This window comes from Triturus cristatus, chromosome 1_2 (genome assembly GCF_964204655.1).
Source record: "Triturus cristatus chromosome 1_2, aTriCri1.1, whole genome shotgun sequence".
In the NCBI taxonomy this organism is placed as follows: Eukaryota; Metazoa; Chordata; class Amphibia; order Caudata; family Salamandridae; genus Triturus; species Triturus cristatus.
This window is the reverse complement of record NC_140580.1, coordinates 661,878,334-661,895,156: the sequence shown is the minus strand read 5'-3', so window position 1 is coordinate 661,895,156 and position 16,823 is coordinate 661,878,334. Positions and strand designations below refer to the sequence as shown.

Genomic DNA, 16,823 nt, shown 5'->3' with positions numbered 1-16,823 from the left:
GCTTTGAGGAACAATTAAATCCAGCCCTCCTTGCTCTAGTTTCGCTGGCAGTGTTTTTATTTGTTTATTTATTCACCATCTTTCAAAGCACAACCTCAAATTGGAACAGGTTTCAGAGACTATACAAACAGGGCTGACAATTAGAGCGGCATTAGAAGTTTACAAAATATATAGCAGCAACATGTAGTGAAGGAATAGTTGGCCTGCAATAATACGGGGCATTATAGCTTAAAAGATGCTAGTGCAACAGAGGGATACAGAAATCATAATACATTGCAATTGCAGAGGGTAAGATTTCTATTCAGTGGAACCTAAACAAAATGCATGCCATAGAAATAGCTGCATCCAAGAATCCAATGTGGTCGCTGTTGGGTGAGAAAGAGCCTGGGGTTACAAGACACTGAATATTCATATAAATATGATAGAAGGTATCAAACAACTCTGGAAAGTCTGACAGGTTAGTAAGAAATGTAACAGTCGGCTATGCAAGGTACTAAACAATAAAACACAAGTTGGAATTATCATTAAAAAGACCTAGTAGTTGAGGTAACATTGTAACAGAATTGGGCAGGATGGAAAATTGAGTGAATAATGAATGAGTAGTAAATTAAGTGTGAAAAGGTAGGAAGAAAAGTCAACGGAAAGCACTATTAGGAGGCACATTGCATGACTTGGCTCTCACTTTATAGCAGAAAGACTTCACAACGTTATAGGCAGTTATCAGTAGTATAGAGTGTATTGATTGGGGCAAACTTTTAGTGACAAATATTTCTAAATGTAAACCCCCAAAATACTATTCACTGGGTCTTGGCAGAGAATTTGTAGGTAGAGATCTTGAAAGTCTAGCTGATTGGATTCTATTTTTAAAGGAGTTTTGGAGTGACCATCTTTAGGGCATTAATACTCCCTTATCCCTACATGTCATTGATATTCCCAATTGTATTAGGGCACCAGCACCATTACAAACCTTCTCATCACAATTTACAATTAACAAAAACCATGACATATATACAATTTCCTTGAATGCTTATTAAATAAACAAGATAATATACACAGTTGTGTTTTATAAAAATCCCGCTTTGCCTATTTTCACCAGTCCTGACTTACCTAAGAAATGGTTTTCCCGTGCTAATTCACATGGCTGTTCAAACTAGATACCCAGCATCAATGCTGGAATGTTTCAATTCTTTGATTGGCTGGGATGCAGTTTAAAAAGAGTATCAGAGAAGTCTATATAATAGTATTTTCCAAAAATAAAAATCTACTCCTAGAGGTCGAGGAGGTCGTCAAGGGAAGGACACCACCCGGCGACAATGACAGCTTTCTAACTCTGGTGACACCTATTCCTCGTATGTCGCATGTTCCCCTGGGTGGAAGAATTTCCTATCATCTTCAAGATTGGCAGCAAATAACGACGGACCAATGAATCCTCAACATAATACAATTCGGTCATACTCTAGAGTTTCTGGAAATCCCCCCTTGTACTCCACCAAGATATCAAGAGGTCAAGTATTTGCATCAGATGCGTCAAGAAATTCAGACAATGCTCCGAAAGGGAGCAATAGAACCGGTACCGAATTCCCAGAGAGGAAGGGGATTTTGTTCCCGCTTGTTTCTGATCAAGAAACGTTCTCCAATGGCGCCCCGTTTTGGATCTCAGATCCCTAAATACTTACCTCAAGGATCAATCCTTCAGAATGATTTCCGTCCAAGATATTCTGCTGCTTTAAACCCAGGGGATCATATGACCAAACTGGACTTACGAGATGCGTATTTTCATATCCCAGTCTAATAAATTAAATGAGAAACTAATATGTAGTAGGAGTAACACTATATTTTATGAAGATTCCTGGTTGAGTAGCTGCTCTGAAACATTTTAGTGTGTCAATTAGTGTATGGTTCACTTTTATTCACAAAGTTGGGGAGGGAGCATAGGTCTGCTTTTCAATATGTCTCTGTTATGGGAGTTCTCTACTTAACTTGCTTTAGCTGTTGCTGTTAAGCTTGCGAACCTTGCAATATAGTGGTTTATTTCAACTTCCCTCAACTTTACAGCTACAGGTCAGTGTTGTCACCGTGCTGTAGAAGTGGGCATGCCAACAAAGTAACAGGGTGAGCGGGGTCAGAGCTGAGCTAAGGGTCTGGCTGAGCTCTAAGAGAACATGCATGAGCTGAGCCCTGGAAATAGTTGGCATCTAAAGCATCCAACAAACATCATGAAAAAATATGATAGTCTCTTTAACATTAAAAAGGGTATTTCTTTTACTTCAGAAGCGTTTCACCTTAATACAATAGATTATTTTTGTACAGCACACATCTTGAACTCCTTTATTGGAAGTTGCTCTCATGTGTGAAAACGAAGAAAAAGGAGGCTCTATAAAATAAAATATTTGCCTAGGATCACACAATTTGGTCAAGTGTAGAAGTTCAAATTCGTCCCAATGGAAAATATAGTTCCCAGGCAAACATACACAATAATGGTACAAATTGATGAGCACAGAAGTAGTAAGACAAACAAATGATGTAGTTCACAAATTTAATTAAAAAAGGGAATAAAAAATCACAAAAAGTGAATTGACAATATACAATAAGATTAAAAATTACAATAGTACAATTCAATAATATCAATTATGGGTAGTGGCAGAACATAAAATATCTTCACGACGCGCGTTTCGACACAGAGTGCCTTCGTCAGGGGTAGCCACAATAGATTTGTGTATTTAAACAACGGAGGATAAATTACATATGTCTATGGGGGCAAAATCGACCAGAATTATGGATTCTTCCTGTTCTTTATGTGGTTCCTTTTGTTTTTCTTTGTGCGATGATTCTTTAATAAGAAAGGGGATGATATTATTCGATTTCAATCCCGTAGAATGGACAAGTGATGTTCTTAAGTCACATCATAATGTTTCTTCCAGCAATGTAATCAAAGAGTGGAAAATAAAACCTTAAATTACTGATGGTTGCAGAGGATATTCTGACAACTACTCGAATACGGCAAAACGTGTAGATAGTGGATATGCAATTAGGATGACGGCGGAAATTAGAGACACACATATAATGATGCGGGATACGTCTCATTAATCGGATAGTTAAGTTTCTCGATTTTAAAGTTGATTCCGCTCGTCAAAGTGTTGTATCTTATCTACAACACTTTGACGAGCGGAATCAACTATCTACACGTTTTGCCGTATTCGAGTAGTTGTCAGAATATCCTCTGCAACCATCAGTAATTTAAGGTTTTATTTTCCACTCTTTGATTACATTGCTGGAAGAAACATTATGATGTGACTTAAGAACATCACTTGTCCATTCTACGGGATTGAAATCGAATAATATCATCCCCTTTCTTATTAAAGAATCATCGCACAAAGAAAAACAAAAGGAACCACATAAAGAACAGGAAGAATCCATAATTCTGGTCGATTTTGCCCCCATAGACATATGTAATTTATCCTCCGTTGTTTAAATACACAAATCTATTGTGGCTACTCCTGACGAAGGCACTCTGTGTCGAAACGCGCGTCGTGAAGATATTTTATGTTCTGCCACTACCCATAATTGATATTATTGAATTGTACTATTGTAATTTTTAATCTTATTGTATATTGTCAATTCACTTTTTGTGATTTTTTATTCCCTTTTTTAATTAAATTTGTGAACTACATCATTTGTTTGTCTTACTACTTCTGTGCTCATCAATTTGTACCATTATTGTGTATGTTTGCCTGGGAACTATATTTTCCATTGTGTCTATACCCTGTCCCAGGAATCAGACTATTCCACAGGGGGTCCTTGATACTCACATGAAGTTCAAATTCGTCCCAGGTTTTCTGGTCTCACATTATGCAGTGTACCCACTAGAGGGCACTTCTTTCTCTCCTTTTTAACAACAAAGGTTTATTCTTTAGTTTTAATTCTTGGTGCATGACGGAAGAGCATGGGTGTCAGGCAGAAGCCACACTAAAGCCCAGCTAGTTTTGGGCTGGAAGGTCAACAGGGACTCGAACTGAGCCGGAGCCAGGCCTCTCTGACTCAAGTCTGGCTCGGCATTAATGGTATGTTACACCGTATTTATAATGTGCGTGTATACGAAGAAGGTTTCATGGTGCTGAAAACAGAGAGGCAAAGGAGACCCAAAGCTTAGCCATAGAGCTAGATTTTTAACAGAATCCTGAAGCTCGCATAGAAAGTAATAGTTTTGATGTTTAAGAGAAGAGAATGCCATACATTTGGAGCAATCATGGCAAACCTAATTCCACCTAATCGCTTCCTATTAAATGTAGGGATTTCTAGTAGATTATGCTGAGTAGATTATGTTTGGGAATGTAATTCCGGATTCTGAAAGTCACAAAAGTTGGACTTTCACTGTATCGGGATTTGAAGATAATGCACCCTGTTTGAAACAGGGTCCTCGGAGCGACTGGAAGCCAGTGTAATTGAGCCATCAGAGGTTTAATGTGGCAGTGTCTGGGCTAACGCCAGAACAGCCGAGCAACCTGATATTGAACCAACTGAAGCTGCTTATTCATTCCCTGTGGAAGTCCCAGATAGAGAGAATTAGTATAATCAGTATGGGAAATAACTAGGGCAATGAAGATCTGGATAATAGCCTTGAGGGTAAAATATTTCCACATTTTTCTTTCTGGAGCTAAAAGAAACAGAACATGGTCACTGCACCATTCTTAGGCTACTTTGAAATGTCTTTATCAATAAGGATCCCTAGACTTTTGACCACGTTTTTGGGGATCGGCGGGGCTCCTACCTCCAATGGCCTGAAGGAAGAGGTCCAGCTATGCAGTTTATTTCAGATCATCACAATTTCTGTTTTGTCCGAGTTCGGTTTCAACTGATGACAATTCAGCCAATGATGGATGAATAGCATGGTGTTCTGAAAAAACTTGGTTGTGTTGTCAATATTGAAGAGCAACTGCATGTCATCGGCATAGTTGTATATTTTCACCCCTTGCCTCTGTAGGGTGCATACCAGTGGGCGAATATAAAGGTTGAAAAGATGCGGGGAGGAAAAAAAGAGCCCTGTAGTACTCTGTAATTGAGCCTGATGAACAGAAAGGGGAGAGGCATGCTGACTGAGAGCGGTCTAGGATAAAATAGTTATCCAATCTAATGCTGAACCCTGATGGCCTGCGGCCTCGTCACACTCATTTAGGATACCTTGATCCACCGTGTTAAAGGACACCAATAAGTCCAGGTGGCCTAATGCCTGGGCCGATCTTTTATCTGCAGCATCTCTCAAATTATCAACTACGGAAGGTATAACAGATTCCGTAGAGTGGGCGGAATGCAAACCAGCCTGCTGGGGATCAAGAAAGGAAGAGTCTTTCAAAAAGCAGGAGAGATGTTGGGCAAAGTGTGCCTCTAATAACTTGACTGAGTAAGGGAGTAAGGAAATAGAATTTTAGTTCTTCAGGACAGATGAATCTTCACAAGCTATTTTTAGAAGTGGAATGACTACCCCTTCCTTAAATTTGTGGGAGGACAATTCCCTGACTTAGGGGTAAATTGAGCAAGGAAGTCACTGGATCAGGGAAGTGTGAGAACATTTTTTTTATTCGGAATCCTGAGAAGGGCAAATGTCTTTAGGGGATCCAGATTCGACTTTCGTCATCAGCTTTGAAAGACAGTCTCCGGTAATGGCTGGAATCACGGGTGTTTTGTCTTCCAAGGGGATAGCACTAATTAAGGAGCTGAAAGGATACTGTCTTTAATCATCTGCATTTTATCAATGAACAAATAGTTCAAATCACCACACAATTTTTGAGTAGGGACCACTGGAGAATTTGGAAGATCCAGGTTGGACAGCTCAGTGGCAGTATCACATTTTTCATTTGGTTTGGTTTTCAGAATACATTTTTTTATTTGAAAAGTATGTCGATTTGGCCCCCCAGGCTAATTTCCTATAGGCCTCTAGCCACACTACAGAACAATCCTTTTTGTCAGGTGGATATGCTCTCTGTCATTTTCGCTCAGATTGGCCTAACTCAAGTTTGGCTTTCTTTAATCGTCTGTGCACCATTTTGATGCTTCATGGCAACAGATTGATTTTATTTTACACCAGAGGGCATGAATGTTGTTGGCTTCTCTGAGCCAGTCAGTTATTGTCTTTTCCAAATCTTCTAGACTATCACCATAGGTATGTAGAGACAGTGCCAATGAATCACATAAGCTATTGAGATTAATCCAATTCCATTTTCTGGAAAAGGTGCCTGGGCAGGTAGGGTTTTCCTAAGTGTTATATCATCTAAGTTAAATTAAATGAGACGATGGTCCGACAACATACATGGGGAGACCGTGAGGTGGGAGGATCTAATATGTGGCTCTCAATATGTGTGGCTAAGAACAACACTTGTTGATTGAAGATCAGATTAATATGATGATCAGCATAGTCAAGGAAGGTATGGCCACCATTGTCCTCATTTACCCAGAAAGTCCCCAAGAATTAATATTTTTGTGTAATCAATGACTAAGACAGATAACGAATCTGCCAAAAGTAAAGGAAATTGAGACATGTACCCTCGGGGGTCTGTATATGAGGATGCATATTACAGGAAGTGTGGACGAATCTAGTTTGATTACAATGTTCTTCTTAAGTGGCTTGACACCCTCTAGCGTGCTCCCATCAATTTTGACGACGAAGCGGGCACTGCTTCGCTTGCATACCTTTTAACGTTTACCAAACATATGCTTGCTTCCATTACTTGTACAGGTGGTGGCTAGCTCCATTTGCATGTTGATTATTAGTGCATCGCCTCCTCCTTTAAATGGAAGAGTTGATCTCATAAAGCTGCCGTCATTGTATGTGCTCATGTGCTGATTTGACACTATTAAAAACGTTTTGTACAACCAATGCTTTCTTGAAGATCAAAATATCTACATTTTACTGTAAGTGTCTTGTATATAGGGTTTGCAGCTTAATTTCATAACCCCACACAGAGCTCTGAAGCTGTAAACAGCTTGGTTAATTGTTGAAATATTTGAAAGATGATAAAAATAACATCCAGATGCGTGCATGTGTTTTTATGGCACCGGCCTTTAAAGGCTGCAGTATTTTGGTTTTAAAACAACACATTTACCCCCGGTACCGAAACTGCGATTGAGTGAGTAGCTTAAGAAATTTGCTGATCTCTGTCCAATTTCAAGATGATTTCTAGTCCATTTTCCACCTTTTGTAGATTTGGGGTCATTTACAGGGTGAAGGAGATGTCTCACCAATAGGGGGCAGGGGTTGCTTCTAGTTCAGGGAGGCTTATCACAATCCTCAAGGTGACTGAGCATCAGCAATTCCACCCATCTATGAGGAAAGAGAGAGTCTGAGAAGCTGACAGCAGAGATTGAGTTCACCTGCTGACTCTTATGTATGTTGTGTACGTTGTGTGTGTGTCAGTGCCTCTTGATTGGACCGTTTTGAAGGCAAGTTCTGTTACTAAACCATGCACTAAACTGTGCACTCCTATGACCAAACCGTGCACTTTGCTGGTGGGTCTTGTAATGGCACTGTACATAATGGAATCAATTTACAGTTTTAGGTTTACTATTAGGAATTCATATATGCTGATTGCTTTAATGATCCCCATGTCACTTGTTAACGCAAATTCAATCATGTTTGTATCTGGAAAATTACTCACAGCAGAATGTGTGTTGAGACCGAGGGTCAATGTAAAGCAGCAACTCTATCCTAGAATGCATATTACAAATGGCGGAGTTATGTTATGAGGAAACAATCTTTTTACAGGTTAACCCCCCCCCCCTTTTTTGCCCTACTTTATGACTATCAGGTATTGGTGTGATGACTCTGAGAGTGCACTGGGGCCTGCTAACCAGATCTCGGGCCAGAGCTCTGACCCAGAAAAGAGTATTTCATTGGCTTATAACCAATTAGCTTAATTTAACTTACTCATAAGTACCTAGTATATTGTGGCAGGTTACACAGAGCCTGTACATTAAAGTGTACCTCATCGCCTCCAGCACTTATTGTGCCACCATGAGTGTGACAAAATAAAAGCATGTCTCACAGGCTACCACTGGAGACTGGAAGAGCGGTTCTAAACTTCTAACTTAACTTTGCAGTTTAAACTTGTGAAAAAGTCATGACCTTCCTTTATAATATATATATAAAAGTCATCCCTAAGGTAGGCTTGTCTGCCCTAATACAGGGTGCTGTATCTTAATAAGTCTGACTTATGTTTATATGTCTCCTAACAGTAACAACCCCAAATTGACGTTTTTACTGTAGAAAGACCAGTAGCCCCATTGGCAAATACAGGGTTACAAGCTGACAACTCCTCAGCGCTAATTTCTGATTGAGACTACTAACATTGGTACTTTATGGTATCAAAAGAATTGTTGAATTGAACCCGACTCCATGACGGATTTAATGTAACTGTTGAGGAAAAGACACCTTTAGAAAGTTGCCACTCTGTGCCCAAAGTTTCCAGTGGCCCTTTACAGTTGCTGGCCTTGAGACTGCCTTCTACCATCCTGGAGAGACATGTGGATGACTCCCAGGAAAGTACACAATATAGATGTTACCTCTCCCTAGCAGGAAGCCACAGAGGATGTAAGCCTAGAAGGTGAGCTTCAAAGGAGAAGGTTCCTTTGAAGGAAAATGATGGACACACAAGAGAGGAGCTGCTCTTTTGTTCTGGTAGACAGGTTGGTTTTGGGGACAGAGAGGGGGGAAACCATTCACAAACCATTTTTTCTGTGGCATGTAGCCCTCAGGAAGTCACACATCAAGCTCCACACACCAAAAGAGGGGTTCTGCTATCTTGGGAGTGGGCAGAATGTCCCACTATGGGACAGCTAAATGCTAAGTGCCACACTTTGCAGGAAGTTCTCATCTGGCAGTAGTGGACCTGGTAGCCCGTTGCCTAGTAATCACTGCATCCCCGAGGGCAAATTATGGTCATAAACGTGGCACCCAAGGCACGCAGGCCTCAGATTATGTCTGCACTGGAGAGAGGACCGAAGAAGGACTGCCCTGCTTCTCCCTGGACCTGGCAAAGAGAGGCTGCACCAAATACTGGACTGCAGCTGCTGCTCCTGGGATATCAAAAAGAGGACTGTGCCTGTGGTGCCCTGCTCTAGGAAAGTAGTCCCCAAGCACCAGACCGAAAAAGTGAACTCTGACAGTTAGTCGGTTGCCTTCCTGTTACAGCTCCTGGGCCACAAAAGCTGAAGAAACTGCCTGGGCAAGTTGGTAGTTACAATCACTTGATTGCTCCTGACCACCAAAGCACAGCCCAGGAGTCCTAGTGCCAGCTCTCAAAAGCTGCCCCTGAATCTGCTGGACCAGGGGAGTCATTGGAGTACAGTTTGGATGCCCATGATGGATGCTAGCCGCAGTTAATGGGAACTGCTGATTTCACTGTAACTGGCACTCAGTAGGACAGTAGCAACTGGTTTTTGACTGAACTTTACCTGGACTTCGAGGGACATCGATCTCTGTGGCCAAAGTCACCCCACAATCTTTGTGGACTAAGGGGTGGCCCCAGGAAGGCCCCCATCGACTGGATAAGCATCTTCAGCATCCTCAGCATCTTTAGCATCCTGTATTCCTTGCATCAGGACCACTCCATTGATGCCTATGGTGATATACTCATAGAGCCTGTATCTCGACTGGAGACTGCTTTAACTGCAAGGTAACTATCATGCTAAGCCATTCTGGCCCCCGTGACTTGCTCCTTTCCGGAGTTGGTCATCCAAAGTGGGCCTGAGTACCAGAAAACAACTTTATAAAAAGATTTCAAAGTAACACCTGTCTGCGGTAGTTGTCAACGCTTGTTTGCACTTTGAGTGAAAAGTAGTGATTTACGATTTGCTTTATAATTTATTTCTCTGGAACCCTCTGGTGGATTTAGTTTGATTTGGTGTCTAAAAATTCATAAAAATAAGATCTATGGGTATAAATTGCTGCCAGATTTCCTTTATGTCGTGTTTTCCTACTCATTCAACTGTTTTGGTACTTCTAAATGCTTTGCACTTGTTCCTTTGTTAAAGCTTGACTGCTCAAAGCTTAAGCTTTCCAGGGCTTAGATAAGATTTTACAAATGATCCTCACAGGATCCAAGTCTGTTTAGTGAGTTTATTATATGGTGAGGTCTCACAATGACACCCACATAATAAACCGCTTTCCTCACAAAGATGACCTTGATAGCTTAAGAAATGAGTAAAGGGAGAGGCTTATGTTGAACGAGGAAGTGATTTTGGCACTGTCTTTTCTCCAGAGGCTGAAGTTCTCATTTGGTGTGCTTTGGCTTGGGCTCTGCATTTTCCTGCTTTGGTGAGTGGTGGCTGTGCTAATGTTATGTTTTCTGCTTGTCTCCTTCCCCGCTGCCCTCCGCTTCTGCTGCCCTGTTTGGCTGCTCAGCTTTCTCCAGATCGAAATAGGCTAAAGGAGAGCTACTGCAGGACTAAGAGGGATTTCCTGAAGGTATTTTAAGTCTGCCCACCCCTCCGCCCACTCATTTATCCATCTATCCATCCATCTGCCCTCTCATCCATTCATCATACATCCATCCATCTTCCTTCCATTCATCTTTCCATACTGTCTCGGGAATTGGACACTCCCTCCTATAGGACACACGGTCTACTGCGATTTTTCTCTCCGTTAGTTCCAGGTAGGTCTCAAGGAGCCAAATCACCCTATAACTGGTTGAACCAGTCTCCATGGTGTGACATTTAGTTTGATTATTTGCAGACTCTGAGTACTAGGAGCACACATGTACATGTTCGTTGCGGTTGTAATCGTTAGCTTGGCCCTGTGTTGTAACCAGTTTGTATGCCTTCCCACCCCCACTTGGTAAATTGAATGTTGATGAGTTGTTTGTATTATTTTAATGCTAGAATGTGCTGCATCCACTGCCTTCTTACACCTCAGCGTAGTATCGGCATCAAAAGTGAAATAATATTGCTATGGAACTCATTCTCATCAGGCTGCTAATCCCCAGTTATCCCCAAAATGGTATTACAAGTAGTGTAACAATAACACAGATTTTTCCTTACAGAAGGTTTGCCACATACAACCTGGTGGAATTTGTGCTGGGAACACACCATAAATTCCTAATTTTGTAACCCAATTGAGGAAATCCCCAGTATTACTGTTATTCCCATTATTAGGTGTAGAACTTGGAATGGGGGAGTAATGTCGAACCCAGTATATACTTGATCCCCTAGTATTGGTATTTACAGGGCACGTTTTTATCACTCCAAATATTGGGGTACTTGAAGTGGGGCCTTATGTGAGCCATTTGGAAAGACCTTGCCTCTTCCTCCTGCGTTTTACAGTACTTCTGCTCCACATTTTTTCAGTCGTAGAAGTTTCGCACCGTCCCTGCTTGTTTTCTTCCCACTTATTCAGTTTCTTTTCACTATTCCTTCTACTTTCTTCTCTCATATTCTTTTCTGCCCTATTGCCTATCCTGTGTTTCCCTGTTCTTCTCTGGAGCCACTGTCACTCCTTTCTTCACTGTGGCTCATGTATTTATGCAAAATAAAATACTGGGCCAACTAACCTGCAACTAGCCTATAACAACGACCCTGCCATAAAATGTGATCCTCGTCAGCTTTCCTGGCCAAACGGCACCACCATTGCAGAAGACGCTTTAGAGCCCAATGTCCCAAGATAGGGAACTACATAAGATTCGCTTATGCTTTGAAGCAGATTAGTTTGAGTTCAGTAAACTCCTAAAAATCCAACTTTTGAAACCGGCTTTCAACTAAGCCTGTAATCAACATGTGAGCAATCGTAGAATGCCAGAGCTGGTTCCTCCAACTGGACTCCAACTCCCTGGATTTTGAGCTTCCTTCAATTTCTTGTTTTTCTCCCTCTTTTTTAGAGCTCTTAAGTGGACCAGGAAACATACACTGCTCAAAAGTCTTAAATAAACTAATCTTTCTGCCTTCCTCCTAACTTAATTTCTTATTCTAATTTCTCCTAACTTTTTCTATTATTCCCAACTCTTTACGTTCTTCCATCTGCACCATTTATTTCCTGGCCCATGAATTCTCTTTTTGTATTTCACCGGCCATGTCCTTTTTTTCATTTTCCATTATTGTCCTCTGTCTCTTCTGTTTTAGCCTGTCTCACTCACTGTTCTCACTGTCTTTCCCGTAGACTATTTCTCTTAGTATTGCCATTCTTCAAGCCTAATGCCATATTTGCTGGCTTCTGTCTTTCCTCCTTGTTTTTTCTCATTTTTCCCCTCTTTTAATCTTCCTCCCATTCTTTCCAGGCATAGGCATACATGAGGGGTAGCAGTTGCTACCCCTGAGGTCCTTTACGTAACCCTGGCTCTATCCTTCCTACCCTGGTTTCATGGGTCATGAAGGCAGCGGCAGGAGACTATGTAAATGGGGCTCTTATAGTAGTGGCGTAACGAAACTTGATGGTGCTCCCGTGCAGAGTACATGGGGGGGGCCCCTCATGCTCCGGACCCAGTCAGGACTTCTCAGGCCAGGATTCCGTCGCCCGCGCACAGTGCCGGCGGGGGTCCCCTGGAGCTCAGGGCTGCCCGGCTCCGCAGGGGCTGCAGATGCTACTGTTACACCACTGTCTTATGGCCCAGCATACTTTCTGTAAGTTCCACTTATTGCCCTTCCGCTGGTCAGCAGCAGATAAGAAGGCGAAAGTTGAGACAAGGAGTCAACCCTGTGATGCCATCAGCAGCAGTGCTTAACTGGGAAAAAAAGAAAGAAGAAAAAAAGGACAGTGTCCCAAAGTCTTTCCTGGAAAGCCGCCGCTGCTGGCGCAGCTGTTTCTGCTCAACCCTGATGTTCCTGAATTCCAAGGCTTCCTTTTCTTGATTTGACCTGATGCCTCTTTCCTCCGGCACCCTACACTCTCAGTCTCCTGATCTCACTCTTTCAGAGTCTTTTCGTACCGGCTTTCTCGCATTGCCACTGTCTTCTTATTTATCTCTTCATTCTGCCATTTCTGCCTTTGTCTCTTTTGCTTTGGGCCAAAGTCTGATGATCAATGATTAGTTCTGGCACCAGACATTGATTAATGGTGCTTACCGCCCAAATTCAGCTCTGCTCTCAGTGTGCCGAGCGCCTCTTCAGCTGCACCCCTCATCGTCTTGAATCTGCCCTCAAATCTCCCTGTGTTCTCATTCCTCACCGTCGATCTAAGTGCTATTTGTTTTCATTTCACAACCCCGTGCATGCTCTTACTTGTACAGCTGATTGAACTGCTCGTACCCCTCTGTGCTCTTCATTGTCTTATTTTGATGTGTCTTTCATAGTTTCGTTTGTTTGTCTATAAACCCTTGCGTTAAAGTATTAAATCGTGTCTTTTGTTAACCCGTTTAGCTCCCCCTTCGCCTGGCATAAATCCATTTTTGCTCATTTATGGTGTGATTGGCGCACCACCTGATGCAAATGTGTGGCTTCGTGACTCGTGCTGGAAAGTCCAGTAGGTTTGTGGGCCTCTGTAGTTGTGGGCAAGTCGGTAGATTTTAGGATCTCTGCATTAACAGATACGTCTGTGCCTCTGTCGGCCACTGACGTCGAGGGCAGAATCGTAGATGTAACCCGGCACTAATTGTCGATTCACTCACCCACATAGGTTACACCCCGATGGACCAAAAAAGGGGGGTGGGCTCCCTAGTCTTTTCCAAAATACTTTTGTATCTTAAGTTTGTGTCATAAGAAGCTTTAGGGAGACCCAAGATCCCTATCGAGGACCTTCGACAATAATAAACCAGTGTCATTGATTGAGATGACTTGGACATTGTAATCGAGGCTTTGAATGGAATATTGTGACTCAACTCTAATTGGATAATGTGTTGCTCATGACAATCTTATCGTGTAATAAAGGAACATTGTATCCGTGTCAAGTGATGAATTGTATTAGGCATTCAAAAAGCTATTTTCCCGAAACATATGTTGGCTTAGATTTGAAACAGAGAGTTATGTGAAGCAAAGGCTAATTTCTTGGAGGATGGTTCTTGAAGCAAAATGTCATGCAAACCCATTGGAGAAACGGTGACTCTCGAATTCAGATTATATTGTAAGCCATTGTTGAAATAAGACTGATGGACATTAATGAAACCGAGGATTTGGCACCAGAGTAAGACCAACAATAAGTCCAAGACTGAATAGTTTGAAACAATTGGGTTGTATTTAATTAAGAATTTGTGAATAACTTAATACCTGAAAGAGAGGTTGAATCATTGGAAGACTAGTTGAATGATCTATTGGAATGCAATAATATGCAAATGAATACAAAAGATTACAGCTTGGGTGCTAATAACTATAACTTTTATACAAAAATATTTTGGATAAGACTAATGTGCTCCCCCAACCTCTCCTTCTTGTGAGGTCTGTCAGTAAAGCTTGCAGCTTTGTTTACATCTGCTTTCATGAATGTCTGTGTGGGGGTGTGGCCATGACTTTGGCTCGGACGGCCTGTATGTTGCTTTGTGGGCCTCTGCACTCATCTGCAGAAGTGGGACTTTTTGTATCTCTGGAGGGGGGACTTTACAATGGAGCTTTACCCATTAACTACATTGCTGTCCTTTTCACCTTCTTGTTTTGTACGTGCTTGTGCATTTGCCTCACCCATCTTGCCCTCATTCTTATGTTCTGTCGGAAGATGATGGTTGCCTAGAACATGTTCAATAAGCCATCCACAGCAATAAAAAGCAGAGAAAGTGTTTAGAAGGAAACGGAACTGGATAGAAAAGCCCAAACTGCTATATCCAGCTATTCCTGGGCAGGCAAGAAGAAGACTACTTAAGTACTCTTAATAGAGACTACATCATTAATTGAGAGTCGTTTTTGTTGGGGATTACTAATTTCCAAACTCATGAAAAAAATGAAGATGAAGTGACAAAATCTAAACAATATGCACAAACAGTACAATAATGTGAGTAAATATCAATTTTAGTTACAGAAATCCAGCTTCCGTAATTGAAAGCTTTTGGCAATGAAACATGACTCATTGAGATGATATTTTAAAAAAGTGTCATTAAGTCCAGATGTACTAAGCATTTTAACAGCCGCACATGTTCCAGTATAGCGTTTGTGACTGTTAAAATGCTTTTTATTATGTACTAATCATTATGTACTAATCCCATTTTAGGAGATAGCTATTTTTTTACAACTTCTAAAGTGGAATTTCAAATGGATTCCGATTCAGTATCTTGAAGGGGCATGTTGTAGGAGTCTCTTCCCGATACCGGATCGGTATCGTTTGTATTAATGTTTTCTGACAGAAATTCTGTCGCAACTCATTGATATTTTCCCAACACCTTGAAGAAGGTGGCAATGTGCAAATGAGAAACATCATCATTGTGAATGTAAAAAAATGAGTTTGTGAAAGAAAAGGCAGGCTTAAACAAGCAAACAAAAAACATACTTTTTGTTTAAAACTTAGTCGAGTTTCCTTTAACAAAAAAAAATGTTGCTTTATTAAAAAGCAGTCACAGACTTGGTTGTCTACTGACCCAGGCCTATGATGGCCTCCATCAAAATCTGCGACCTACCTCCTTAATATCAATGAGGTAAGTCTGGTTCCAACCCACCATGATTCCAAGTTTTAAGAACTGACTTATTAGCCCATAGGTTGGTTCTCACAATTTTTTACTGGTCACAAAAATGCTGGTTGCAAAGACACTAGTTGAGCATTTTGACCTGTATTTTTGTGACCAGTTAATAGTATATCGGGCCCTATTTCTTTTTTCAGAGTTCTGTGAGAAGATAATATCCTGATGGGTGGCAGGATTGAAACTAGGTCATAATGATATAGCTCTTCCGGGGCTGCTCCTGTTTTATAAATGAGAGACGGAACTCGCCAACACTGCACAGGGGCTCTGGATACTGCGGCCCTACACATCTGCGCCCACTCCTGAGACGTGGTACCTTGTACGCCGGCGCTGTTTTAAAATGGTCAGGACGTGGCACAGGAGGGATAGAACACAGACGGGACATCGCAGCGAGCAGCAAGACGACTCCAGAAGGCCCAGAACAGTGAGTTGAGAGCTCACGCTCCCGGATTGCCGCATCTCTTTTACTCCTGAAGCTGGGGGCTCTTTCCCTCCCCCCCCTTTTCCCTCCTGCTCCTGCTCCTTCACCCACAACCCTGCTGCTGGCCCTTCATAGTAGACGGCCACCCTGGCTCTTGTGACCCCGTGCCTTGAGGCATTTCTAATTGGTACCTGTCGCATTGCGGGGACCGCCCTGGGGTTGGAGGGCTTCTGGTATTCACGGAGGGTACGCAAAACACTGCAAAGACCGGCAACAGCATCAAACTTGTTGTCCCGCGTCCGGACGCCCGTCCCCAGGCTGTCCCTAATCGTGAAACACACTCACTGCCCGGCAAGTTAAACCTCACTCCAGTAGAAGTCACATCCTGCTCACTATTGGACTGGGGTGCTGCCACGTTCCTAAAAGCGGATTTGCCTCGGGGGAGGCTGACTGGGGACGGGCGGCGGGAAAGGGGGGAACGGGACCCTCCAGACCCCACGTTGAAAGGGACGCACAAGGCGCAATAACATACGCATTCTTGGTGTGCCGGAGAAATCAGAAGGACCCGCAACCGACCTCTTAGTCAAAAACTTGATCACGGTGAAACTGCAACCAAAGGGCCTGTCCAATCTGTTTGTGGTTGAGAGATCTCACAGGGTGCCCAGTGGTCGTCCGAGGCCGGGCACCCCCCCCCCCGCCCGATATTGGCCCGATTATTAAATTATAGGGAAAGAGACACAATCCTACAAGCCACCAGGATCGCTCCTCTAATCAAACTAGACAACTCCGAAATCGCCTTCTTTCCCGATTTCACTCAAGCCGTACAGACA

General features: G+C 42.3%; 1 protein-coding gene across 10 annotated transcripts in view; it reads left to right on the top strand.

The window, feature by feature from the left end:
* ARHGEF10L (Rho guanine nucleotide exchange factor 10 like) overlaps positions 1-16,823 on the top strand; it is a 585,939-nt gene that overhangs the window by 300,171 nt on the left and 268,945 nt on the right. For 5 of the 10 annotated variants that reach the window (XM_085608202.1, XM_085608191.1, XM_085608227.1 and 2 more), the window contains one exon: positions 10,394-10,456. The exons of the other annotated variants lie outside the window; for them this stretch is intronic. In XM_085608202.1, coding sequence (XP_085464328.1) covers positions 10,394-10,456 — 63 coding nt within the window. The remainder of the gene's footprint in view (positions 1-10,393; positions 10,457-16,823) is intronic. 10 annotated transcript variants of the gene reach the window in all.